The 27,748-nt window shown below is 46.4% G+C and overlaps 1 protein-coding gene across 2 annotated transcripts in view; it reads right to left on the bottom strand.

The window, feature by feature from the left end:
* ASIC1 (acid sensing ion channel subunit 1) overlaps nt 1-27,748 on the bottom strand; it is a 187,340-nt gene that overhangs the window by 7,261 nt on the left and 152,331 nt on the right. For both annotated transcript variants that reach the window (XM_084832321.1, XM_084832320.1), the window contains 4 exons: nt 10,761-10,911; nt 9,265-9,392; nt 7,177-7,327; nt 2,281-2,337 (listed from right to left, as the gene is read on the bottom strand). In XM_084832321.1, coding sequence (XP_084688447.1) covers nt 2,281-2,337; nt 7,177-7,327; nt 9,265-9,392; nt 10,761-10,911 — 487 coding nt within the window. The remainder of the gene's footprint in view (nt 1-2,280; nt 2,338-7,176; nt 7,328-9,264; nt 9,393-10,760; nt 10,912-27,748) is intronic.

Genomic DNA, 27,748 nt, shown 5'->3' with positions numbered 1-27,748 from the left:
GGTTGGGCAATCGTTTTGCCCCCGAGGGCCACATGCAGCAATGGATAGAGGGGCAGAGGTTGCAAACTGAGCCCACATGCATATGCACAGGCAAACACACACACAAAGCCTTCTTCTCCCGCACTCCTACACTCCTACACACCAACATACATGCATACAGACACCCAGACACTCTCCCCAACCCCAATCTCAGAGTGCAGTGATGGGGAGGTTTAAGCCTCTCTTCCCTGAGATCATTTTGTGGCAAGCAGCTGTCAGGAGCATGATCGTGCTGAGGAACATGGCACACCGGCTGACTCTCCTCCTGTACCGCCTTCCCCAGCAAAACCGCAGCAGTGCAGGGATATTCAGCAATGGGGGCAACAGTGGCAACTTGAGCACCCACGGTGTGCCCCACAGAAGGCTCCAAGTGCTGCTTGAGGGCCGTGGGCTGCCCCAATGTGGCTTATGGCATCAGGTGCTCCTACTCCTAGGCCATCCACTGGGTTTAAGTTATTCTGGAATCAGGTTGCTAGAAAACATGAATATCCAGCTATGTTCCACCACCACAGATTTGGGGGTGAGCTCTGGGGTATCAAAAGTAAAGAGGGACAGAGGATTTTCTAACAATAATCTTTAGCTGCTGTTTGACCTTTGTACCACAACAGAGGAGACTTACATCGGAGTAAGTATGGTTAGGTCAGGCTGCAAGAATGTTCAGGGGCCAGTCATTTTGGGAGACACAGCATAGAGCAGCCTTCCCCAACCTGGTGCCCTCCAGCTGTTTTAGACAACAGCTCCTATAATCCCTGACCCTTAGTGGTGCTGGCTGGGACTGATGGAAGTTGTAGTCCAAAACCTCTGGAAGGCACCAGGTTGGGGAAGGCTGGCATAGATAAATAATTATAGAATCCTGTTGTTAAGGAGGATTAGATACATTAATGGAAAATAGGTTTGTCTAAGAATGGGGACAATCAATGAAACTGATTGGTAGTGGATTCAGGCCAGACAAGAGGAAGTACTTTTTTGCACAATCATTTCATTTCATTTTATTTATTATATTTCTATACTGCCCCATAGCCGAAGTTCTCTGGGCAGTTCACAAAAATTAATCATAATTCATTTATGAAATCTACACCACCCCCAAGGGCAGCGATGGCCCCAAGCTTTTAGATTACTTTTTTTTTAAAAAAGGTAAATTCGTGGCAGATATTTTATTTATTGCTTGCTTGATTCGATTATGCCCTGCCTTTCTACCAATTAAAATGGCACTGAAGACGGCTTACAATCATGAATAAAACTTGATTAAAACAATAAGACAAATGCATTAATACCCAATTAAAAACACAACAATAACAGAATAAAAACAACATCCGCCCCAACAGACCCGCTTACATGCCAAAAGGCCAGCTTGAATAAAAAGGCCTTTGTCTGCCACTGGAAGGACAGCGGGGGGGGGGGGGTAGGGAGCGAAGTTAGCCTTCCTGAGCATGGAGTTCCAGAGCCTGGGAGCAGCCACTGAAAAGGCCCCCTCTTGGGTCACCACCAAATGTGCCCCTGAAGGCAGTGGTCTCAAAGAAATGCCTCTCCAGAAGATCTTAAGACCTGGGCAGGCTCAAATGGTAGAAGGTGGTCTTTCCGGTATCCTGATCCCAATTAGTATAGAGCTTTATGGGTCAAAAACAGCACTCTGAACTGTGCCTGGAGAACCTGCTGTAACAAGGCCACCACGTGCTCCCTGTAACCGGCCCCAGTCAACAGTTTGGCCACAGCATTGTGGACCAGCTGAAGTTTCTGAACGGTTTTTGAAGGCAAGCCCATGTAGAGCATGTTATTATAGTCCAAAGGGGTTGTAATTAAGGCATGCATGACCATGGCCAGATCAGACATCTCTATCCTGCGCATGTTCCTAGAGATGTCTGATCTGGCCATGGTCTTGCATGCCTTAGTTACACAACCCCTTTGAACTACTGTAATATGCTCTATGTGGGGTTTCCTTTGAAAACCTACTCCTGGGGCAGCAGAGAACAAGTCTTTGCCTTATGTGACAGCTCTTCAGGTATCCGTAGCATGCTATCATACTCCAGTGTTGAACTCTGGGTTGATCCAGTAAGATAATTTTTATGTTTGGAGGCGCTATAGCTCTGATGACCAGATACTGGGGCAAGTAATGTGGGATGGCTGACTCCCCTCTTGTGAGCATCTGAGGTGTGCATGTATCAGATTGTTAATCTTGGAGTCAGAGTGCTGAACTAGCTGGACCCGTGGCCTAATCCAGCAAAGCAACTTATTGGTGCTCACCAAGGGCTGGGTCTGCACATTCCTTGTACTGCTCAGGGGTGCAATAGGGAGCATCACCTACAGGGAAACATAAAAGTGAAAGTAATCATGTCACAGGGCTACCAGGCTATCATGGTGAGCATCTATTCTGACCTTCTGCACTCATAAGCAGCAAAGTGAATCCTGGGGAGATAGGATATGCAAGATCCTGCAAAACCCACAGCTCCCTGGTTTGTATGCACATTTGTGAATGCAGACATGCCTCTTCATATAAGCTGATGGAGGTGGCCTCGCACCTGGTGTTGTGGACTCCCCAGCAGAGGCAGATCTATATTTGGGGTGAATGGTGTCACAACCCTCTGTCTCTCCCCAACCTACTTGTGGCAGAGAAATTCCCCCATGACCAGGTACATTTGCTCCAATGAATGGCATGCAGCTGCTGATTGCCATACATGATAGTCTCCTGCCCTCCTCCAGCAATCTCAGTAGAATATTGAGTATCTGCCCCACAAGCCCCAATGAGCACCAGCCACCACTACTCCCCAGATGATTGTCCTGTGGGACCTTAAAATTCTCATGAAGGCCACCAAACCTGGAGCAGCTCAGGCCTTCATGGCTGCCCTGAGAAGCATGGGGCTGCCCCAACATGTCATTGATCCAAACCATGTAGTAGGACAACACGCTAGACTTGGTTCTCTACTGGGCAGGAGGATAGTGGTCCAATGGCGGAAGATTTTACAATCTGTCTGTTATCATGGTCAGCTGGCTTCCTGTTGAGTTTTAGTTTAGCAGTGGCTGTTCCCTCTGCAAGGGTGGGGGATGTATTAGGAAGGCCCATCTGCAGAGCCCGAAGGATTCCAGAAGGTTTAGGGATTTTCCAGGTTGGTATCACCGGCGCTCCGATCAAAGCTGTGGAATGCAGAAATGACTCTGGCAGCTGACCCAATCTCTCCCGAGCGGCCTCTCCTGCTTAGCAGAACTCATTTGGCTCCTTCATATACACCAGAGTTGAGGACAATGAAGCATGTTGGGAGACTGGACCCCAAGTGGAAGAAAACACAGAGCGAATACAATCAAGCACAACTTAGAGCTCATTATTAAGCCTACTCTGCAGTGGGAATGCTGGGGAAGGAGCAATCCCAAACATCAATAATTGGGTAGTTCACCAGCTTGTGTGCCCCCCCGCCCCATTCTAAAAGGTTGAGATGCCTCTCCTAAGGCTTAATGACTGGGAGGAAGAGCTTTAACCTAAATATGCTGCTGTTTCTTGTATTTTGACCCCACTCCCTTTTTCCTTTGGCTTTGCCCCCTCTGTCTTCAGCCCCACCCATTATGGGAATGTGGCCCCCTAATGGTTCTCCAAAATGGAATTCGGCCCTTGGGCTGGATGTTCTACCCCCCAGAAATACTGGATTCCCAATACCAGTGAAGCCCGGAAAAGCTTTACCGCTTGATTCTCCTGACTTTATAAACTGGCCCGAAGCTTGTGAGTGTGAACTGGGCACCATGTTTCTGTAACCCCTGCACAGGCAGTGTAGCGAATTAAACATGTGCAGCTAGTAGAAACACAGTAGTTGGATAAGGCCTTCCCTTTGTATCTCTGGTTCACAGAACCCTTGTCAGGCAGAGACAAGATAAAGCAAAATCAAAGCAGTCATTACTTAAGCAAAGCTGGATCTAAATCTCTGCAGCTATCTCTGGCTGTCCTTTCTGGACTGTGTCATTCACTGCATCCTGATGTCCTATAATTCTCCAGTAGCCTGGATACCAACTGATAGGTTCAGCGTACCTTTGAAAAATCCACTCTCCCCCTGCTCCTTTTCATACATCTGCGCCATTCTTCTGTCTGCCTTCTCCTCTCTGGGAGACACAGCTGACTAGAATAATTAATGCATTGCTTCATTTTAATTTGCTAATTACATCCCTTGAAAAGGTTTCCTGCCTAACAGGAAAGATTGAGTACAGACCGGGGGGGGGGGTACATTTGAGGGAGCCTTGGGGTCTGTTAAATCATGCACTAGAAATAAAGAGTGGGAGCATCTGCAATTACAGAAATTCTTAATTAGGGATGAGCCTAAAGAAGGGACACTTTTAATGAACATTTTCAGCAGCACTGAAAAGCCCCCATGCTACTTTTTAGTTGTTTTTTAATTGCTTTGAAAAGGAATGTATAAAAACATTCACCTATCCAGGAAGCGTTGCCCGCACTCTGAACTGAATCTATTTGGCCTCAGTGACACTTGCATGCACCCAGATCTGATTGACTATGCACAATAACGTATGATCTGGTTCACTATGTGATTCCCAGTTGGTTGGGATTGTTCATGTCATAGATCTAGGAAACATTGCCCTCACTCTCAGATGGCTTCATTTGTGCTCAGTGACGTCATCATGTCACCAAATCGGACTATCTACTAAGCAGTGCGATGTCAAATATGTGATGCCTGACTGGGTAGGACTACGTCAACGAGGAAGAAGATAATGCAGAAATGAAAAGAGCAAAATGACTCAGAAGCAGCAGCAGATAGGTGAAGCTAATGTCAGCAACATATTGGGGGAAAAGTGAACCTTCTCATAAGCTGGTTTTTTTTTCGGGAGCGGGGGATATCCCCCCTCCTCAAAGTACTGTTTTCAGCTTATTGAAACGGGAGAACACTCAGTATAGCCTGATTTAAAACGGTAGGTGATTGTGAGTTGACATTCTTAAAAAAATAAAATAAATGTGCATATACTCCAAAATGTAACAATACAAACAATAAAATACATAGGTTCTTTCAGTTACATTCTGCACCTAAAGACTGAAAAGCCTGCTACAGCTAGTTCTGCAGCTGAGCGTATTATGCTACTTAACATATGAATTTGGCTTACACTGAATCTGACCACTGATGCATCTACCAATGAAGTAGCTGTCCTGGCTCAGCTGTCTGAGAGGTTTTTTTAAAAAAAACTGGAGATGCCAGGAAATGAACTGGGACCATCTATATGCTAATCTTGTGCTCTACCACTGAGCTATGGCCCCTCCTGGGAAGTATCCCTGCCTGAATCCCAGACAGAAATGGTAGACCTGGTTGAAATTCCAGCCTACGGTGCATGCTTGCGAGAAGATGCACTCATGGGTGATCGTTGTCCTGTCCCCTTCAGAGTCTGGCTGGGGAGCTGTCCAGCACAGTCAGCAATCAACGGTCCTAATGCTGAGCAGGAGAGGAGCTGTCCAGAAGATCACTGGGCTAGATCATTGGGTCTGAGTACTCAGCCTGGCTGTCCCACCCTTCCTAGAGCACTACTTGGGCATGGTCCTGACCACACTCATGTCCACGGTTGCTCCTCTTGTGCCACCAAGCGAACCCTGCATCACTGCAACCAAGCTCCATTTCGGACTCTCTACTGCCACTGTCCTTGACGACCCAGTGGTGGCTGCGGGGGCCCAGTATGAGGGGATGAGTCCACTTGGGGCACATTAGGCCTCCTGATTCTGTATGTTGGCTGGATGTGGTATGGTTTCTGGGCTGGCCTCTGGGTGCCTGGCCTCCCTCTGGACCTATGATGGGTCTCACCCTGTTTGTTTGTTCATTTGTTTGTTACATTTACATTTGCTCCATGTACCCTGCAAGGAGCTCAGTGCAGGCTGCATGGTCCTCCTCCTCTCCATTATATGCTCACAACAGCCCCACGGAGGTTGCTTAGGCAGAGAGTCAATGACTGGCCCAGAGTCACCCAGTGAGCTTCATAGCCGAGTGGGGACTAGAACCTGGATCTCCTGACTTCCAGGCCAACACTCTCGCCACTACACCACACTGGCTCTCAATTCCAGGTCTGGGATCTTTTAGGTGCTAACAAGGCATGCCAGCCTGCTGCTTAAAATGCCCCGCTGGGTGTTTTAATCACACGCAGATGTGGCATGCCAGTCCACCACTTACAATACCAGGCTAGTGTGCTTATTCAAGAGGAGATATGCTCTTATATGTAAGCAGAGGAATCCTCATCCTTCCAAGGGCTGAACGGTATCTCCTCTAAAGACTTTGGTTTTAATGGTGCTGTGCCGAAAAATTCTTCCACATTTTTTTTACCCATCTGGTTCAGTTTGATAGAAAAGAAATGGCTTTTGAAAAGAAATTCAAAGGAGGAAAATCTTTTGGAGAAATTCTCATGGGTTGGGTTCAGGATACATGTGCTTGCCTTACTGATGAGGTGGCCGAGAAGTGTGCGTGGGTGTCCTGTCTTTCATTGTACAGTCATCTATCCGGCAGGCTGTAGCTGCCTCTGCTTCTCTCACTTCAGTTAAAGCCCAGGGGAAGACATCATGAGGCAAGTCCTCCCACAGGGCTTTCTCAGAGCAGGAAGTGCAGGCAGCCTAGGAGGCTGCAGAGCAACGGCAAGATGCGTAATAGAAAGAAAATGCACACACAGCACCTTTGGCTACCTCGTAGTGATTAGGTGAGCTCAACCCCCCCCCCCAAATAAATTCAAAATAAATGATAAAATCCCGTGAGAATAAGCCTTAAAAATGGAAGCTCCTTTCATGGGGGAAGAAAACATTCAGGACACCGGAGTCCAGATGTTGGCACAACGCTTGCTCTACCTCTTCTCTGGAGCTAGACACAACACTGTCCCCATCACATCTACATTGTGGAGGATGCAAAAAGGCCAACACAGTTTGCCAACACTTGCAGTGGCAGCACAATAACCCCAAAGTCCTTAAGAAAAAGAAAGAAGCTATGCTACAACCCCTGCCCTACCTGTGAGAAACTGTGGGAGAATTTCTCCCCCGGCTGGAGAAATTCAGTGGAATTGTTCCCAGTTTCTCTGCTCACAAATAGGGTGGAGAATATTGACATGCTGTTTGTGCACAGCTCTAGTTTTTAACCTCTCCTTCTGTGCAGCTGCTGTGTCCCTGCTGTGCCATCAGCTCCATCTTACCGGGCATGTGCACCATGCGGCAGTTGCAGTTCTCCACCAAGTAGCGAGTCTCACAGTCTATGCGGCAAGCAGTGATGCTGTAGGTGTCGTAGAACTCTGACTCCATCGTCACAGATTTGCAGTCGCCCCAGGGTGGGGGAAGGTAGATGAGCTGCGCAAGAGCGGGCAGAAGGGGAATGAGAAAGGCAGCACCTCCCCGCTCCTTCCTAGAGAAGAAGGAGGGCTCTGTTTGGCCCACCATGCTGACAGAGGCAAGGCTGACCTGCTCCTTCCTCTTCCACAGGCAGTGCTCCTTGGGGCATGCAGCCTGCATCTGCTGTCTTGGCCCCAAGACTGCGCCTGCAACACAGACAGGCAGGAAACCAGTGGAGGCTGAATATAAGAGCCATATGGACTGTGGAGGTTCAAAGCACATGGGATGCCTCAAAATATGACACATGAAAATTCTTGCTCTAACAAGAGCATGTGCCAGAGCCAGTTCAAACTTAGAACAAAAAGGCACATCATACAGTGCTTCCCCATGATCACAAACTCCCTCTGAGTAGAATGCTATAGCACGAGCCATTATGGCTGAAAATGGTATTTAAGTATTTAATTTTTATTTTGTTTATTTGTGACATATATATCCCACCCTTCCTCCAAGGAGCTCAGGTGGTGTACATGGTTCTTCCCCATTTCTGTATCTTCACAACAACCCTGTGAGGTAGGTTAGGCTGAGAAGTAGCTGGCCCAAGGGTATCCAGCAAGCTTCATGGCTAATCAGGAATTTGGATCTGGATCTCCCCAGTCCTACACTTGAACCACTACACCACACTGCTCGTCTTATACTTACTTGTAAGTATACAAATAGATCAATGTCTCAAAGAAGGATTCTAGCCTAGCCTTGATGTGCTAGGTTTCTATATGTATGGAGGGTTTGAGGCTGGACAGTCTTCGGTCATGCAGTTGCCTATATGCAATCTGAAGTGGTACAGTTCCAGAAGGGCTGTGTCATGTGCTTCTTACACACACACACACACACCATTTGAATTTATTCTAAGGCATCCTCAATGGAACCCACAGTTCTTGTTTTCTAGCATATCCTTTTCTTACCCCCTGGCCTGTATTTTCCTCCAGGAATGTTCATAATTGAGTATTGCAAATGAAATGATTAACCTTTTTGATCTATTCTCTTCATGTTGATGATTCTGAATCATCACTCCACACATAAACAGGCTGTGAAAGATTGGGTAACATCCATCCTTTCTGAAAGCCTTCCCCTCCCTTCAGCTTTGATGATAAAATAACGGCTTATTTCTTTATTTTCGAGCTTTTGTTTGGAATATTTATATACCCACTTTCAGCAAAACAATCTCAGAGCAGTATACATAGGGCAGTATCCAAAGGTGACATTCCGCAAATGCAAACAGAGCTCTCCTGAATCTTTCCGTTGCACAACCGGTTGCCCATTATGCTTGTACAACCAGTTGTGCAACCAGTTGCAAGTGTTGCACGAAGTGCTGTACAATGGGTGGAAGCAGTTGCGTAACTGGTTGCACAGAATGCACAATGCATTGCACAACAGGTTGCAGAAGAGTTACGCAAAAAATGCTTGCACAACCACACTTGCACAAACGTAACCTTAGTGGGATTCTTCTCTTGCGCATAGTTCAGAACCTAATTTCCGCTGGCACGACATTATTTGTGCTAACGGAATGACACAGTTGGATATTGCCCACGGTAACATATGGCAACAATAAAATACAGTGATAGAGAAGCAACATTATCTTGAATATGTGCCTATATAGACAAGTGTAAACTCAGAAGTCCTTGTAGCTGCCAGCCCACTAGCACTAACCATTTGACCCCACTCTCTTCACCCAGAACCAAAGACCTCTGCACTTTCAGTCCATTGGAGCTCCCTTTCCAGAGATTTCCTGGCTCAAAACTTTTCATTCCCACCCATTGCCCTCTCTTTCATCAGGGGGGAAGATAAGAATTTTACCCACGGTAACTCTAATGCTGCCTGGACAGTGGGAATACACACTTTGATCACCTAGCACAGGTCGCAGAGGTTGGCTTCAGGGGAAGGGAGCCTCCTCATCTTACCCGCTGCTCCTGGCAGGACACAAATGTCTGGAAACCGGGTGCCACCCCAAATCCCAGCTGGTCAATGAAGGGAGGCTCGTCCTGGCTGTGGATCTGCACTTTAATCCCAGCTTCAAATGAGGTCTCATCTGTGGCAGAGATGGAGAGCAGAAAAGGAGCCCAGGTGACCAAGGCAGCATAACTCTAGCTCAGAGCCAGAAAGTAGATACCGTCCCTGATTCTGCAACCTGCAATCCTCAGGGAGACCCAGAGCCTTTCTACATGAGGCTTTTATTGTGCACTCATGATTGCTCACTCATGGTAGTCTGCAGGTCCTTTACATGACATCGTCATCCTCCAGGGCCTCTCCTGCTCTTTGCAACCATTTCCCCAGCTTTTTTTAGATCGAGGAAAGTCTGATATTATTTAGAAATGGCGCAATGAGACTCTCGTGTAATTGTGCAACTCTGCTATACCATAGCACCATCTAGTGGTTGTGTAATGAAACATATAGAATGGCAGAGAAAGAAAACCCCCGGGAAAAAACACATATAAAGGAGCCGAGCATAATCCCACAAAGCATCTGGAAGCAGAAGTGTTGGTAAAGGTGCAGGTTAAAAGCCTCATGCAGAAAAGCCCCCAGTGTTTCTGTCCACGCAGACAGGGAAAGGCATGAAAAGACAGGCATGGGGGCAAGGAAGGAAGATTTTACCCTGTCTGATTCTCTCACTTACAGAGCACACAGCCCACCTGCTACAGTCAATGCCCACTTTGATGTAGTGTTTTTATGGCTATGGTTGATCTGATTAGAGCCAGAGTTTACCAGGAATTAAACCAGATCTACCCCACCTCCCCCAGGGCTCAGTACATCAGGTAATACTAATAAAGTAATTTCACCTGAACACAACATCTATAATCAGAACCATTTCAGGTTAGGGAAAAGGTTGTCTGGGTCAAAGGGGATGATTTCTAGACAGGGTTGTGCTCCTGACACATCTCATTTTAGAAATTAGGAACCCAGGAATCCCCCTCCCACAGAGCCTCTTGGGGACCTTTGAACTGGGATGCAGGTTTCACCCCACCATAGTCTTGACTACTTATCTCCCCCACCCTGCCTGAAAGAGCAAGATGCTATTTGTAGATAAGAGGCAACTCCTTCCTTGGCAGTGATAAGCTGGTTGCCATGGTGATTAGCGTAGGACAGAAATGGGGGAACTGACTGAGAGATTGGGATGGGGGAAGGTGTGATGTGGGTGCAAGGAAGTAGGCCTAGAAAAGTAACGAAGCAGGGAGAGGCCTAGTGGACTGAGGAACGGGGCAGGGAGGACTTGGGCAAGAGAAGAAGGCAGAAGTGGAGTGGTCAACTGGAGCAAGAAAGGCAGCTTAGGAACATGTAATAAGGAGAAGACTGGCAAGGTTAGGTGTCATCAGAAGGTGACTTCCCATCATACGCACAAAGGGGAATGTGCAAAGTGCAGAATCAGAATGGAGATGGGGAAATCAAGAATAGCTCTTACCTGTCTCTCCCCAGACAGGAAGATACTCATCCTGCTGAATGTCCAACATGATCTCCAAGCCATTACCAGTTCCCCCCTTCATGGTGATAAGTGGTGGCCTGTCAGACTGACCTGAGTTGAACGTGTAGCACTTTCCATAGCGTGTGAACACCTGAGGGGAGGAAAAGCAAGGGTTAGATCAGCAGCCAGAATGGTCCACTGGTCTCCAGCCAGCCCTTTCAGCTCTTGATAATTAAGAGAAATCCTGGGATAAAGGGCTCAACAGGGGCAGTGTCACATCATACTCTGTCCTTAGTGTAGTAAGTATCCCCAGAATGTGCTTTCACCACTCAGTTTCAACCTCAGGGAAAGCTCCCCACCTTCTGAAGCTACTCAATTTCCCCTAATAATAAGCCATTTCCAATGGAAAATGGTGGAGACCTTGATGTCAGGGATGAGTCGAAGTGCCTTGAGATTTCTGACAGCTCTGACTCTGAATCAGAGTTGGAACAGTTAGATCAGAAGCTGCGGGAGGGAACCTCCCTAGTGAGCCAAGACGCTGGGAGAGATCCCTCTGAAGACCATGACAAACAGATGGCCCAGGCTGAGTCGCTGCCCCCTCCCTCCATGGTGAGAACTCAAGTTTCAGAGGAGGAGGAGGAGAAAGAGGGGCGTGATTCGAGAGAGGCTAGGGCACGTCGTAAAGCCAAGCGGGAAAAGTTAGAGGCAGGGCTCAGACACTCCTCCAGGATAGCCACTCTTGGAAGCCATCATAGGAGGGAGCCACCCTAAGGGAGGGGCATCACTGTGAAGCAAGTCTGGCCATGACTGGTTCATGCCCAAACTGTTGGGAACTCTATAAGGGAGCGCAGATTAGTGGTTTAGGGGCCTGAGGCACTCTGAAAGTGTTCCTAGAATCTGCCTTTGTAAAGAGGCCAGTTCCTAGCAAAATAAATTAGTGACAACCTGAAGCTTGTCTCTGTGTGGTATTGATTGCGAAGGGCGAAAGACGATCCACATCTGACACTTGAAGCCATAGGGATACTGGGAGTATACACCAGAATTGCTTAATAGGAATGTGGGACGTGCTGAATTAGAACAGTTAAAACGAAAATATTTAAACGAAAACTAAAAATACAATAAGGCCTTGCTTTATTTAATCAATTTATATACCACTTACCATATCTAAAAGTTACCTTTAAGAGGGTTACAAAGCCAAAAATAATAATAATAAAAAAATACATAATAACTACAAAAAGTTGTCTTGCAACTCAGGGGTCCAACTCTTCCAGGATATGCACTCAGAAGGATATGTAGCCACAACAATGGCCTTGGACCTTCAATAAAGAGAACGTGAACAGAAAACCACACTGAAGCTATTGAGTGCTCATGTTGCAGAGGTGAATATTCACTTGCTGTTCCCTTTGCTGAAGAAGGATAGCCTCAGCCATGCTGATATTTTGTGCTTTACTGAGTAATTAATCATTTATAGATGCCCAGACAATGGTCCCTGCCAGGCAATTCATGTAACAAATAGGCTATGGAGTAAGATTTGGCAGCTGCTACCCAAGGAATGCTAAAATGTTTTGTAGGCACCAGCTGAGTTCTTCCATCCCATTCATCCCTGTGCAGTGGGTATTGTTAAGCCAAATTCTTAAGACAATAAAACTGAGGCACAGACTGGGAACAGACTCACCCAGTGGCACAAAGTGACTAAGCAGCTATGCCAACCATATATCTGGGTCATTGCTTATAGTCTCTGCCCCAATTCCAGAATCCTTCAGAAGTATGAGGCACATCTCTTTAAGAAGGTGGAACCAGAGGCTAGGGAAGACTCCTGCTCTCATCTGGTCTAGTTTTTGAGTGCTTTGCATTGCTCTAGTAGCTGGAATGCGTACATACCCATCACTTTCAAATACTGGTAAAATACTGCTAACTGCATGTTTCCACTCCCCTATTAATTTATCATGGGGCCGCGGTGGCTTAGTGGTTAAGACACTGAACTGCAGACTGGAAGGTCGGCAGGTCAGCAGTTCGAGACCCAAGTGCTGCGTGATGGAGTGAGCTCCCGTCCAGTCCCAGCTTCTGCCAACCTAGCAGTTCGAAAGCAAGAAATTGCAAGTAGATAAATAGGTACCGCCTCGGCAGTAAAGGTAACAGTGTTCCGTGCACCTCGGTGTTCAGTCATGCCGGCCACATGACCACGGAAGCGTCTTCGGACAGCGCTGGCTCTTCGGCTTAGAAACGGGGATGAGCACCGCACCCTAGAGTCGGACACGACTGGTTGGGGACACCTTTACCTTTTTATTAATTTATCATGGTAGAGGTGTTGAAGACTTCAAGGGAATACTTTTTTTGGCTTCAATAATGACAGAACTAAGAATGTATATACTTTGTGGAATTGTGCATTTATAATCCTTCAGAGGAGTTGTGTGCCCACATCATCGGCTCCTGCCTCCCCCCCAGTGCAGCCCCAGCCACTCTGCTGAATTCAGGGCAACCCAGAATTTATTTATTTTAGAAAAACTGGGTGTGAGGGGATGACACACGTAGTTGTTACGTCGTGCTCAAAGGGTCAAATTTAGCTTGCTTGCTTGCTTGCTAGCACTGTGTAGCAGCTATGTATGCCCCCCCCAAATAAATAATTGGGTTGTTGTTGTTTTTAAATCAGGTTGCCTCATGAACTGTGGTCCACATGTTGTGGGGGGGAGGAATCCCGGGTGCAAAAATACCCCCCAACCCTCCTGAAGTTCCCACCCCTGTTATAAATGATCTGCCATTGGTCAACTCATCTTTGTTTTTTGGCTGTTACACTGGAAAAGATCTGCACAGAGTTGGTTCTGCTTTCACTGAGAGGAAAGGCTCCACTTGCGGAAGGTCCCTCTGCCTGATTTTTGGAGATTCCCTCTCCCCCTCAACACCACAGCTTACTTCATCCAGAAGGGTCTCCTGACTTTCTGTGTAACATTTTCAGGGGGATGAAGGGGGCGCCATGAGAAAGAGGGGTGGGGCAGGCCACTTCTGCCAGCGCAATTGATCCCCCTTAAATCTGGATTCAACCCACAGATTTAAGGCAGCTTGCAATAAAAGCCTTGAGAATTCCTGATGCATGCCACTGTGCCATCCTCCCTTCCCACAGCCAGGACTGCAGCCTGTTTGGGTTTTCAAGGCTTCATCAGAAGCCATCCCTCTTCTGCCCATGGCCCAAGATGGGTATATACCAGTGGAGACTGGTGGCTCCGATTTCAGTGGGGCTGTGCATCAGTCTCAGTTTCAGTCAGAACCAGTCAGAACTCTAAAGGAGCTATCCAAAGTTCTGAACGCTATCTCCAAAATGGGTTCAGAACCTTGGATAGCTCATTTAGATTTATGACTGGTTCTGACTGAAACCCAGAGCAGATTCACAGCCCAACTGAAATAAGAACCACCAGCCTCCACTGGCATATATCACACAAAACTTGGCTCCTGGCCTTGATTTTAAAATCAATACTAAGTTTGAGTTATACATAAAGTGGCTGTTATTGTATATAATGGAAGTAGGCTCATGTTAGAATGAACACAATCAATTTGAAGCAGCAGGGAGAACACAGAGCTTTTTTAGAATGAAGGGACAAAAGTGACCTTTTTCTTAAGGTTGTATGGATGTTTGTCTATATTAGATTTTGATAGTTTTTATTAATTGTATAAGTATTTCACAATATGACAGTCTGAGAGATATAAAACTTTTCTGTACTTTTCAGGTTACTCTCCTGCAGAAGTGATTCATGCTTTAAACACATTTTTCCAGTAAGTCTTGGCTTGCACAATTTTGGATTTTCCTCCCTTTTGTTGTGGTTGATTTTAGAGTTCTATAATTCTCATTCCTGATTCCCATGTCCTTGGCTCTGACCACAAGACCATTCTTCCCCACTGTTGGGCTGGGAATACAAAACCATGGTTCTTGATGGCTGTTCTAGCTCAGTACTCCTACAAATGGCATAAAAGCTGCGGTAACTTTTACTAATTTACTATCTTACTGATGCACATTCAGAGAACTGCAGTTCCGAGAATATGAACCTTTCCCACACAAATGCTGACCTCCGGATTTCAGGAAAATGGTTTCTGCTTTCTGTCTTTCTCTGCTTCACCACTCTAGCCATGCTATTGCCCCTATGCACTGGAACGTATCAGCCAGCACTGACAAAATGAATATTATTGAGCTCTCACAGAACAAGAACTGATTTGTGTTTCTTGATCTGACATTCTCAGATTTGCACATTTCACACAATCAATCAATAAGGGCTAAAGCATTTTCAATTATTCATGACATTTTGTTGTGCATTGGGCTGGTAATTTGTAGGAACATTTTATGAATTATTTATGAATTATGAGCAAATGTTCAAATTAGGACTATTATTCACTATTGCATTAATCAATAGTCCAGGAATTTGTTACTTTTAACATTTATAAAAGTGGATAAAATTACAGTTTGTAAGACAGTGAAAAACATACATTGACTTGAATGGGCTCCTGATACCAAAGAATTCCACTCACTCAAAATATTCCAGCAATTTGAACTGATATTGTTGTTGTTCAGTCGTGTCCGACTCTTCGTGACCCCATGGACCATAGCACGCCAGGCCTTCCTGTCCTGTGCCCTCTCCCGGAGCGTGCTCAAGTTCATATTCATTGCATCCGTGATGCTATCTAGCCATCTCATCCTCTGCCGTCCCCTTCTCCTTTTGCCTTCAGTCTTTCCCAGCATCAGGGTCTTTTCCAGGGAGTTTTCTCTTCGCATTAGGTGGCCAAAATATTGGAGCTTCAGCTTCATTATCTGTCCTTCCAATGAGCACTCAGGGTTGATTTCCTTTAGGATGGACTGATTTGACCTCCTTGCAGTCCAGGGGACTCGTAAGAGTCTTCTCCAGCACCACAGTTCGAAAGCATCAATTCTTCGGCGCTCAACCTTCCTTATAGTCCAGCTCTCACAGCCATACATTACTACTGGGAAAACCATAGCTTTGATTAGACGGACCTTTGTCGGCAAGGTGATGTCTCTGCTTCTTACTATGCTGTCTAGGTTTGCCATAGCTTTCCTCCCAAGGAGCAAGCGTCTTTTAATTTCATGGCTACAGTCACCGTCTGCGGTGATCTTGGAGCCCAAGAAAGTAAAATCTGTCACTGCTTCCATTTCTTCCCCTTCTATATGCCAGGAAGTGATGGGGCCAGATGCCATGATCTTCATTTTTTTAATGTTGAGTTTCAAACCAGCTTTTGCACTCTCCTCTTTCACCCTCAACAAGAGGCTCTTTAGATCCTCTTCACTTTCTGCCATTAGGGTGGTATCGTCTGCATATCGGAGGTTGTTGATAATTCTCCCAGCAATCTTAATTCCGACCTCTGATTCATCCAACCCGGCATTTGAACTGATATTACAGAGCATTTACTCGTAAAAGTAAATCAGCGCACACCAATTAACATGGGAAGCAGCTTTATGTTGTTGGAGTGTTGGTCCATCTGGCTTAGTGCAGTCTACTGTTCAGACAACATGCTAATGTATAGTCAGTGGTTGAGTGTGGGCTGTTGTTGAACTATGGGTTATTTGTTGAACTGTGGGTTAGCGTGTTGTCTGAATCCAGGACATTTTCTGCAGAGTGGCTTGTTAGCCACCCAACAACAGAACAACAAACATCAGTTCTCAAGGTGGTTTGTTCGAGAAAAATAAGCCACACTGCATGGTTAACAAGCCACCCTGCAGAAAATGCCCTGGCTTCAGACAACACATTAACGCACAGCTCAACAAACAGCCCATGCTTCAACAACAACCCACACTCAGTGGCTGAGTGTGGGTTAGCGTGTTGTGCGAACCTAAGTGCAAACCCAGTGACTCTCTGAGGTTTCAGATAGGAGTCTTTCGTTGCCTGACCGGGCGATGCCAGGAATTGAACCCAGGAGTCTTTGCATGCAAAGCAAGTGTTCTCCCATTGGGGTTCCCCAACAATATCTTCATATTTACTTTTAGGGTTAGGGCTGGTTCAGGCACATACCAGTCCAACAGTTCAATTTATGTGGTGGAGGTGCATGGGCGTGTCCCCCCTGTTCATCACAGACTTAAAATAATGTGTGAGGCAGACACAGCAGAAGGTGCTAAGGCCCGATTTGTGTAACTCTTCCTCCTCAAAGAAAAAAAAGGAGGATAAGGACAAATTGCATATACAGGCATCTGTGTGGATCATCCATGTCACATGATACTTTCAGGTATATGGTGGATGGGATGTGTCCATACCAACTCCACCATCTGAACTGCTGCCCTGGTTTGGGAAGTATATGAGCAGGACCACCTAACACAATCTGTAAGTTTTTTTCAAATTATCTGGCTTTATTTATTTATTTGTGTGTTATGTTTCTGTACTATCCAGAGTATACAAAAGGGGTCAATTTTATGAACTTCTGCTATAGTTACAATGTTGATGATTGCTGTGAATTCTATGAAAAGGAAACATCACAGATGATGAAAGGCAACTCAAGGAGACCTCTGCATGACTTTTGAATACGTGTATACTTTGTTAAGTTGTCTGACCTCCTTGAGTCCACTAGCTTCAGTTGGAGTTTTGTACTGACAGTGCAAATTCTTCAGTGACTAGCCTGCAAACTCAGCTGTGTTGAAGTCAATGTGAGTATGCAGTTCTCAGCCTGACTTAGGTAACCAATTGATCATGAATTATGAGTTCCTAAGTCCCAGTGCGTGGACTGTGAATTATTAAAAGTAATTTAGACTTCATCAACGTACTCAAGACTCATGAGCAGGGATTCAAATCTTTGTTAAGAAAAATGAAGACTTGAATTTAGCTCTTTAACCCAGAAATCCCTATTTGTTTTCATCTGGCAATGTAGTTAAAATGAGGTACGTCTCTACTTTGCAAGGACAACAGATGGGAGCAAGGACATAGTTATCATGAGCCGTATGTTGTGAAATACCACTGGAAGGAAAAGATGTGACCCCTTTCTATCTTTGGAATGTTTCCTAACTACCAACGTCTACATTTGAACAGTAGTTCCTCTACCTCGATGATTTTTGCCACTTTACTAAAAGTGCAGGAAAAATGCAAAACCAAATATCTCAGGAATTTCAGTATTTAGTATCCTTTAAGAAAAAAAGCTTCTAACTCTTGTGGCTGTAAAGATAGGCTTGGAAGCATGTGGGAATGCTTGGCAAACTCTCAGGGGCAAGTGCCTGCTCAATGGCAGGGCTGCCCATTTCAGATTTCAGTACAGGTGGGGGAAATAATTGTTAGTAGAGGAAGAAAGATTCACAGCATAGATTCTTGGATACATTTAAGATTAAGCCTGCAACCCTAAACTGTCTTACTAGGGAAGAAACTCCATGGATCACAGTCGGACTTAGCTTCTGTCTAAATATACTTAGGATTATGCATAAGATTGCACTGTCACAGCTTGTTTACTTGGAAGTAAGTCCCACTATGTTCAATGGACCATACTAGAGTGTAAGGATGTGTAGGAAGCACCTAAATTGTGAAGCATTTGCTTTGGTTACCTTATAACTAGGGATGTACGGATTGTGTAAAATCCCTTCTGTCTGTATTTCACAGGTCTTCAGGCATCAACGGAATCAGAATTTTTAAAAGTTTCTGCATTTGCACAAATTTGCATGTGCAAAAATGTGCAAATTCCCCCAAATGTGCAAATCCCCTCCAAATGCGCGATTTCATGCTGTAACCTATGGAGGAAATGCACATTTTTGGCCATTTAAATGTTTTTGGCGTCTTTTTCCATGATGAAATTTTCACACATGTCCCAGCCCCACTTTAGTTACACCCATGTTGTAGGCAAATGTCTCCCTAGCCCTTCAGGCATTCTCAACCACTAAAGAATTTCCCTTGGAAGGCACCAAGCAAGCAGATCGGTCCTCATGGATGTTCTGCCGGCTTTCCAGATATGGACCTGACTGGTTCCCCCAGGGCCAATCAGAGCCCAGGTATTTGTTTGTCAATAGGGCAGCCCTTCAGGATGCTCACAGCCAATCAGTGTACTTTAATGTTTTTACATTCTTTCGTGCCTGCTGAGCCCTTAAGGGAGACAGGGAGGAAAGGGAGCAGCAGCCAAAAGGTAGGTTGCTTCCTTTGTGGGTTGAAATTGTGTATGTGTGTGGGGGGGAGGGATTGGTGTGTGTGTGTGTGTGGACCCTAGGAGCCCTTTCCTATTTTCTCTTAATTTTAATTTGTTTTTAAAATCTTTTTAAACTGGAGGGCTGGAGGAATGTAAGGAATAATGGGTGTGTGTGGGAAGATATCCTTGAGCTACCAACCACTTGCTATTTTGCCCCAATTTTGTCAATTAATTCTAATTTTTCTCTCTGTTTTTTCTGTTTTTTAACTTGGTGTCCTGGGGGTGTGGGAGCAATCACAGGGAAGGTGTGGGCTGTACCAGGGGCTTCTAGCCCCTTGCTATCCCCCCCCTGCTTTTTCCTTCAATTTCTTTCTCCTCTACTTTTCAGTCTGCTCTGCAGGCATGTTCTGTAAGTTAATTTGCCTCACTTTCCATTTCCTGTGCAATGGGTTTCAGCTACTGTAGATTCAAAAGACTAATTTTGTGTGCAGATCTCTCCCTGCATCCAAACCCTTTGCTTTGCAGGCATGATCACAAAGTTCCCCCTTTGTGTGCAGTGATGGCTGCCTTGGCTCTGCCTACTGTGACCCCTTGGCTCTGTCTGCCATCAGCTATCCTTCAGCCCACCAGCCCCACTGAACATCAGCCATCACTGCAGGATAGTGAGGGAACTGGAAACCAAGTCCTATGAGGAATGGCCAAATGAGCTGGAGAACAGAAGATTATGGGGAGACATGACAGCAGTTTTCAAATATCTGAAGGGCTGCCATGCAGAAGACGGAGCAGACTTGTTCTCTGTTGCTCCCAAGCGCAGGACTGGAACCAATGGGTGAAACTACAAGGAAACAGATTTTGGATAAAAATTAGGAAAAACATCCTAACAGTAGGAGCTGTTCAGCAGTGGAACAGACTGCCTTGGGGGGGGGGGGGTCCTGAGGCAGTCGATTTGTGTTTCTTGATCTGACATTCTCAGATGTGCAAATTTCACAAAATCCATCAACAAGGGCCAAAACATTTTCAGTCATTCATGACATTTTGTTGTGCATTGGGCTGGTAATTTGTAGGAACATTTTATGAATTATTTATGGATTACGAGCAAGTGTTCAAATTAGGACTATTATTCATTACTGCATTAATTAATAGTCCAGGAATTTGTGACTTTTAGCATTTATAATGGTGGATAAAATTACAGTTTGTAAGACAATGAAAAACTCAAATCGACTTGAATGGGTTCCTGATACCAAAGAATTCCACTCACTCAAAACATTCCAGCTATTTGAACTGATATTACGGAGCATTTACTCATATAAGTAAATCAGTGCACACAATACCTTGGGAGGTGGTAGGCTTTCCATTGTGGGAAATATTTAACAGAGGCTGTACAGTCATATGTCATGGATGCTGAGGGTGCATCCTACATTGTGGAAGCTGCAGTGAGCAGGGAGCTGGACTAGATGACCTCTGAGATCCCCCCACTCTATGCTTTTATGTACTCTGCATTAATCTCCTTGAAGGAAATACATAAAATAAAATAATAAATATACAAGAACCCAAGGCAGCTTACAACAGATGATACTGTTCAATGAAAAGCAATTAGGTCTACAAATTTAGTTCTTAGAATGTCTGTTAATACCAGCTTAAGTCTCAGAGTAGGAGGAGCAGGATTAAGCTGGATTTCCAGTGGTTAGTAAGGTGGGGCCTGCATATGCACTGCACTGCTCTATGTTGCTCTCCACGATGGGGAGAAGAATAATGTATGCAAAATAAGCAAATGTATGGAATGTGCTTAACATGCATATTTTATACAAATTGCAGAAGTCAGCCCTTCTTGGCATATATATTTTTTCTAGTGCAGCTGCAGGAGTGGGTGGATGAAAGGGGCAATCAGGAATGATTCATCTTGAAATGAAGGTTGCCCTGCAAGACAGCAAACTTTGCATTAAAAGAAGAAGAACTGAGTCAAGTCTCAATGAAGAGTGGTGAGTTTTGGGGTTGCTTTGTGCATGCATGTCCATCGTGCAATGGCTGCAACGTCAAGGGATGACTGGCATGTGTGAATAAGGCCATCACAGGTTTGACACAGTGGACAAAACTTTTATATCAACTCAGACACCAGGATTTTCAGAGGAGTCAGTGCATGCACCCAGCTGCCTGTCATAAAGTGACACACTTGCATGTGGGAATTTGCCCTGTGTGTGAGAGATGAGAGTTGTCTCTGCAATAAAAATGTTTGCTTGCTTGTTGGTTGAATTTCTATGCAACTGTTCTGGTAGAACCTCTCAGAGCAGGTAGCAGACATAAAAACCACATAAAAAAGTAGCAGCAAGGAAAAGAACATGCCAGATTAAAACAGTATAAAACTCGACATCTTTAGAAGTCTAGGCAAATAAAAATATATTCAGCAGCAGGCACCAAAAGGACATCAGATGCGGTGCCAAGAAGAGCCTCCTAGAGTTGGGTGCTACAAATGAGAAGGCCCTATCATGGGTCGCCACTTGCTTTACCTCCGTAGGCTGGGGAAACTGAAGAAGGCCCTCTGAGAGACAAGGTTGGCCCAATATATTTAGCTGCCTGAGGCAAAGGACAAGTCAGCCCCTTTCCCATTCCACGTACAGAAGCTGACTGGACCGGCAGTTGAATCTTAATTCAACACTTACATCAGGAAACATCCTCCACTGTACTTGAGGGCAGCAGGCTAGTTTTGAGAGTTCAAGACAGGCTGTGTGGTACATACAGCTCTGTCCTCCAAATAGTTCACCAACCACTCCCCCAGCATCTGTTACCTGAGGCAGCCATCTCACTCTACCTAAAGGTAGGGCTGGCCCTGCAAGGAAGAACTTAGCAAGTGGGAAAAATCAGATTGACAGACAGACAACCAACCTAGGATTCTGCAAGACTTAGAAGTGCCTGTTCCTTTAGAGAGCTAAGGCATCTATTTAACAGAAATAAAATACACACCCTAGAAAGGATAGGATAACGACAGACATCTAATGGCACACCTCTGTTGGGTGGTCTCTAGACACTGCAGGCTAACCCAGAACAGGAACACATATTGAAATTAAAGGGCATTGTAGGGGTCAAAATGGGACAAAGGAGACCTTTACCACCACCACCCCACTGCTCAGCTTTCAATCATGTGGTGCCTCTAACCATCAGGGATGGGAATTGTGGTTCTTCCTATGAATAAGCCTTAATCATTGCTGGAATTAGAAGTACATAACAGATCACAAACAGGCTTAAATATCCTCCCACACTAGTACCAGAGACAGCTGTGTAGGAGAAGACACATGTCCCTAAGAGATTAGTGAAACTGTAGTGCCTCTTGTAGAAAGTAGTGAAATGGAGTGAACAAAAAAGGGCAGCCCTCTTCTGTGCATGTTTATTCTTAAGCAGGTGATCATGCATTCAAAGGGGCTTACACTCCCAAGGAAGTGAGTGTAAGACTTCAGGCCTCACTTATAAGAGAACATTGCACCTAACATCACTCCCCACGCAGAAGGGATTTGGGAAGAGAAAGGGGTGGAAACAATGTAATATATTTAGAGCACAGTTCAGAACAAAAAGCACAGATAAATATAGCCACATACACTTTTAAACCCAAACAATAAAAACACACCACTAAGAATCTATCATGAGTCACATCTGCAAATACACTCATAGACTAGCAAGCCATACAGAGGGAGGAAATGGAACCATGACACACAATTCCCTTGGGTGGGGATTCCTCATATCTCCTTACCTGTTTTTATGATTGTTGTTTGTGCAGTACTGCCATATGTTTCAGGCCTGCCAAATGTACCACTAAACCATGGTTTCCTGCTACAGGAATGAGCTGCAGCAAGCCCCAGGTTCATGTGCTCCCCATCCCCTCCTCCTTTCTGCACATGTTTGATTTCGCTTTAGAACTAACCACAGTTCTCAGTGACATCTGAACTTGGGGAACTGTGGTTACTTCGAACTGTAGCCCTACTTGAGTGTTCTGATCCCCCATGCAATGACAACTGTGTGAGGGGAAGTGAGGATGAGTGTGCTAGCTCTGCTCCCTTTGTTGCCCTCCCTGTCATCCTCCACAAGTTGGAAGGTGAATGTCCATAGCAGGGAGCCTGCTGTACTTGTGAAAGCTCCCTGTGCAATTTAGAACCTTGACCTTCCAGGGGTCTAACTTGTGCAAGGAGCCTACACAAGCGCAGTGCACACATTCGCTCCCCAATTTGTGGAGGGTGATGGGGATGGCATTGAGGACAGTAATGGAAGGGGCAGAGCTGGCACACTTATCCCCACTCTCCATCACATGATGCTAATGATGTGGGGGATTTGAACTCCCGAATAGGGCTTGGGTTTGCTAGGATCAAATTGTTGTTTCATATCCTGGTTTGTTAACTAACTGTGGTAAGAGCAAACCACAGTTCCCCGGGTTTGGAGATCGCAGGGAACTGTGGTTAGTTCTAAAGCAAAAGAAGACAATTTCAGTCTCCTCCTTGAGCATGCAAAGGGGGAGGACATGGGAGGGTCATGTGACCCTGGTTGTGCAGGCTTGTTTATGTAAAGCCGAACCATGATTAGCATTATGTCTGAAGAATCAGTTGCTAGGCCATGTCCGTGAGCATCTCTAATCCACCCGACCTCAGATGAAGACAATGAAATGCTCTGTGCTGAAAACTGGGTTGTCTCTCTCCCAGCAGCCCAGAATTCCTGCTTTGGATGTCACACTAAACAACTCAGGGACAGAACATCCCTGAGTCATTTACCCCCAGCAGGAGCAATCAGGTGGCAGGAGGCAACACACTGACTCCCTTCCACTTCGTTCACAACAACCCAGGGTTTTTAAAAAGCCGGGGTTGTTGTGACACCCAAACACAGTCACTGTCTCAACAGCAAGCTGGAAATAGTTCAGGAGTTCTTAACATGGCTATGAAATGGGACTTGCCAGTGGAATACTGTTGATGTTCAGATCACACTTCTTGGTTATCACCTTTTTAGATTTGCCAGATGCCTCTTAAGGGAATGGCTCACATTCCAGACCATAACAGCTTCAACGGACATCACAGGTGCCCTTTGCTTCAGAATACCCCAGCACCATAATAGCAGAACCGGAGTTCTCAGTGACTCTTATTCTGAATTTTGGTCTAGCAACCATACCCTATTAACTCCATATGTGCAGCATAGCTGACAGGCAAGGACAGACAACAAAAGGACAGGAGAAGTTGTGGCTGCCTCATCTCTCAATTCAGCAGCAGACTTAAAAGTACAATAGGGAAATCTTGGGGTTGCAGCCTAGGGAATCTCCCCAATATTCTACCATCTCTCCCTCTCTCTCTATTGCCCCATTAAATCATTAGTCATCCACCTCCTCCATTCAAGTCAGATATATTCTGCTCCGGAAGCCTGATGCATGCAACCAGACTATCATGAAAACGCTAGTTATTTTGCCTAATGTGTTCTGCTTCCAAGTTTCAGACTCTGAAAGAATATGTAATTTTTGACAAGAAGTAGGGGAAAGACATGGGGAATGGAGACAGGAGGGCAGCAAGAGTGGGGAATGGAGCATGGCATGGGGAATGGAGAAAGACATGGGGAATGGACACAAGAGGGCAGCAAGAGTGGGCAGCCACAGAGTAGCAGCCACGGTTGTGGAGAGCAAAAGGCTGTGCAATATACTCAAACCCCACTGCTCTAAGATTAGAAGGCTGGCTGTACTCAAGATATTTCTTCACATCCACAAGGACTAGACACTTGCTGAAATCCCCAGGATACCAGATTCTACAACAGCATGCCACATTCTACGATTACAAAGTGAAGCAATGGACACAAAGACTACGCACCGTCGCAACTCTTTTTCAGCTTATTGTTGCACAGACACACCGCAACTCTTTTTCAACTTATTGTTGCACAGACACACACCTGGATTCATTAACATGAACAAGTACCACAGCTCTGACAAGAAGCAACCCTTTTTACCCACAACTCCCCACACCCCTCAGAGTGTGATGCAGCAGCCACCCCAAAGGCCCCTTTCTCCACCCTGACTCACGGTAGTGAAGTTGTGAGGGCCGCAGCGCTCGCCCTGAAAGTGGCAAGAGAGCAGCATTTCCTCCAGCTGGTGGCCCAGCCTGTCCAGCAGGTGGCGTGTGGTTTGCTCCTGTGGCGGCAGGGGGGGCAGATAGTGCGAGAAGTTCAGCAGGTTCCCCAGCCAGAGCCACCTCGGGTCCCGCAGCAGGGCCCGCACAGCAGGGACCGGATGCAGGTTCTTGTCGAGGAGCCCTAGCCAGTAGCCGCCCAGGTGGAGGTCCGTCCGGCTCATGCGGCGCAGCAGGATCAAGTTGTTGCTGCAGAGGGTGACGGCTGGGAAGGTGAGCTTGTGGGCATAGAGGAGGTGCACCTTGGTGTGAACAGGCCAGGAGAGCAGGTAGTGGACACGGCTGGAGGACCAGGTGAACAGCAAGGCCAAGGAGGCGAGGACCGCCGTGAACCAGAAGGCCCGGTGGGGGCATGACAGGTGCGCCGAGAAGACCTGGCGGAGGCCATGGAACTTGGTTTGCTCCAGGAGGAAGAGAGGCGGGTCCATGACACGGCCAGTCCAGCTGCCTTCCATGGGGCTAGCAAGAGGAGAGGCAGGGAAACCTGATGGAATTGGAGGAGATGTCCCTTTAACTAGCCCAGGTCTCCATGCTATGAGAGCTCATTTTCTGTTTCTTCCTAATCTCTCTGGCTCAACTTGCACCTCCCTGGCTTCAGCTGGTACTTCAGAGGGAGCACGCTCAGTCTAGAGTGGAGATGCTGCAAGAGCTGCCTGCAGCTTCCTTGGGCAGCAGCTCAGAGCATCAGCAGGATCTCTGGTTCCAAGGAGGCAGCGGGCGTGTGCGCGTGTGTCTAGGGAACCGTCTGGCTCAGGCATCCAGAGAGCCACCTAGAGCGTGCCAGAGCCACGCCAGGCAAGCAGAGGAGGCGAGGAGGCAATGAGGGGGCACAGGGAGATGAAAAGGGAAGGAGGGAGGGAGGGAGCAGGAAGGAGAGCTGTTGACAGAGAGAGGGAAAAGGCACAGAAATTAGGGTGCTGGAGGTTGGAACGATGCAGAGAAAGAGGGAGGGAGAGAGGGAGGGAGGGGAGACAAACACTCAGAGACAGGGAGAGAGAGACAGGGAGCACGTACATGGTTGGAAGGAAATGGCGCTTGACAGACAGCAAGACAAGCCCAAGTGCAGTCCTGCCCCCCTGCAGTTAGTTCAGTTGACTGAAGAGCTTGTTCTTTGGAGCAGGCAACAAATGCCCTTAGACCACTCTGAGCTGCAGCATCTCTGACCCACAATAAGCAGTATCCGCTCAATCCCCCCTCCCCCCGTCAGTGTGCCTTGCACTGGTCGGCCTCTACAGCAGAGGTTGACAATGTAGCGCACCACAAAGGTTTGGATTACGACTCCCATCCTCCCTGGCCATTGGCCATGCTGGCTGGGGCCAATAGGGGTTTTGGTCTGAAACATTTCGAGGGCACCAGGTTTCCCACCCCTGCTCTACAACTGCCGGATGGGCTCTCTTTTAGCGCACGCATGTGGGTCCAACACAACCTCCCATGTCTTAAATGGGCTGGAAGGTGTGTGGATGTGTATGGGGTGGAGGTGGGGATCCCAAGCATTTACAGTGCTGTTATTTATATGCTGTTACCTGAGCTGGGAGTGACAAGAGGATCGTACAGTGAATTTGGACAGCACAGGATTTATTTTCTGTTCACTACAACAGGGCACCAATAGAACACACAGAGCTATTCTCACAGCACAACCTAAGTCCCATTCTGTTCAATGGGGCTTGCTTCCAGCTAAGCGTGTCCAGGATTTCATTTTCATTTCACTTATTATATTTCTATACTGCCCAATAGCCAAAGCTCTCTGGGCGGTTCACAAAGATTAAAAACCTTAAAAATGCAATATAGCACATAATATAAATACCATTTACATACAAACGTATAAACAGACAACACACACAGAGATATAAACAATTTTAACATTCAACAATAAGAAATCCCAGGACCCGATTAAAAACCTTATCATATGCATCTTCAATTGCATCCTCAATGATTACTCACAATTGTGGAGGTCTCCTCCTCCTGGAGACTCACCACAGTCAGAGCCTGAGCCTCTTTCAAAGCCACTGTGCAACTTCAAAAAAAAAAAAAAATTGGTTGGCTTTTGGGGGGCTAGACTAAGCTCATTTGGAGGGTGCAATAGCTAGCATTTGCTTTTGCCTGTCATACCATCTTTCGGAGTGACACTGTGCCATAGTTCTGTTGCTGCCTTTTGTGAACCCTCAGCTGAGAAATTCAGGTAAAATAACATAACCCAAGAGCCTCCCCCGATGAAGACTGTGCCCATCTTTGGAACGTTTGGAATGTTTGTCAGAAGGACGGGGAACCCCGGATCATATTTTTCACAGCAGAAAATATTAGAGTAGACCTGGACAACGTATGGCCCACCAGGGTGAATGGAACCCATTAGCCATGTACGGTGGCCAGTACAGCCTTCTTGCTTTCGGGCAAGACATGCTCCATGGGCCCCCACCCTCACTGCGTGATTGTCACCAGCCGCTCTTGCTCCTCCAGCTCTTTCGCATCACTGCTACCACTTGCTTGCTTGACGGGCCTGGAGCCAGGCAGCAAGCAGGCAGTGGCATCTGCTGCTGCTCCGTCTCACCACCACTGTTGTCTGGGCCAGAGTGAGGGGCAGGTGAACAAGCAGGATGCAATGGTGAAGAGGAGGGGAGAGTCCAGGGGCTCTTGTCAATGGGCCCCTGCTGGGGTGTGGGCCCTAGACAGGTGCCCAACCATGCCTACCCTTGACAGTGGCCTGCCTGGGACTGCAAAAACAGGAGGATTATCAAGTACCAGCCTACCGGACCAGTAGGCTGTGTTTGG

This window comes from Heloderma suspectum, chromosome 2 (assembly GCF_057233095.1).
Source record: "Heloderma suspectum isolate Gila_16-S chromosome 2, 16-S_ref, whole genome shotgun sequence".
NCBI lineage: Eukaryota > Metazoa > Chordata > Lepidosauria > Squamata > Helodermatidae > Heloderma > Heloderma suspectum.
Note: the sequence above shows the minus strand (reverse complement) of the source record. Positions and strands in the feature narration are given on the sequence as shown.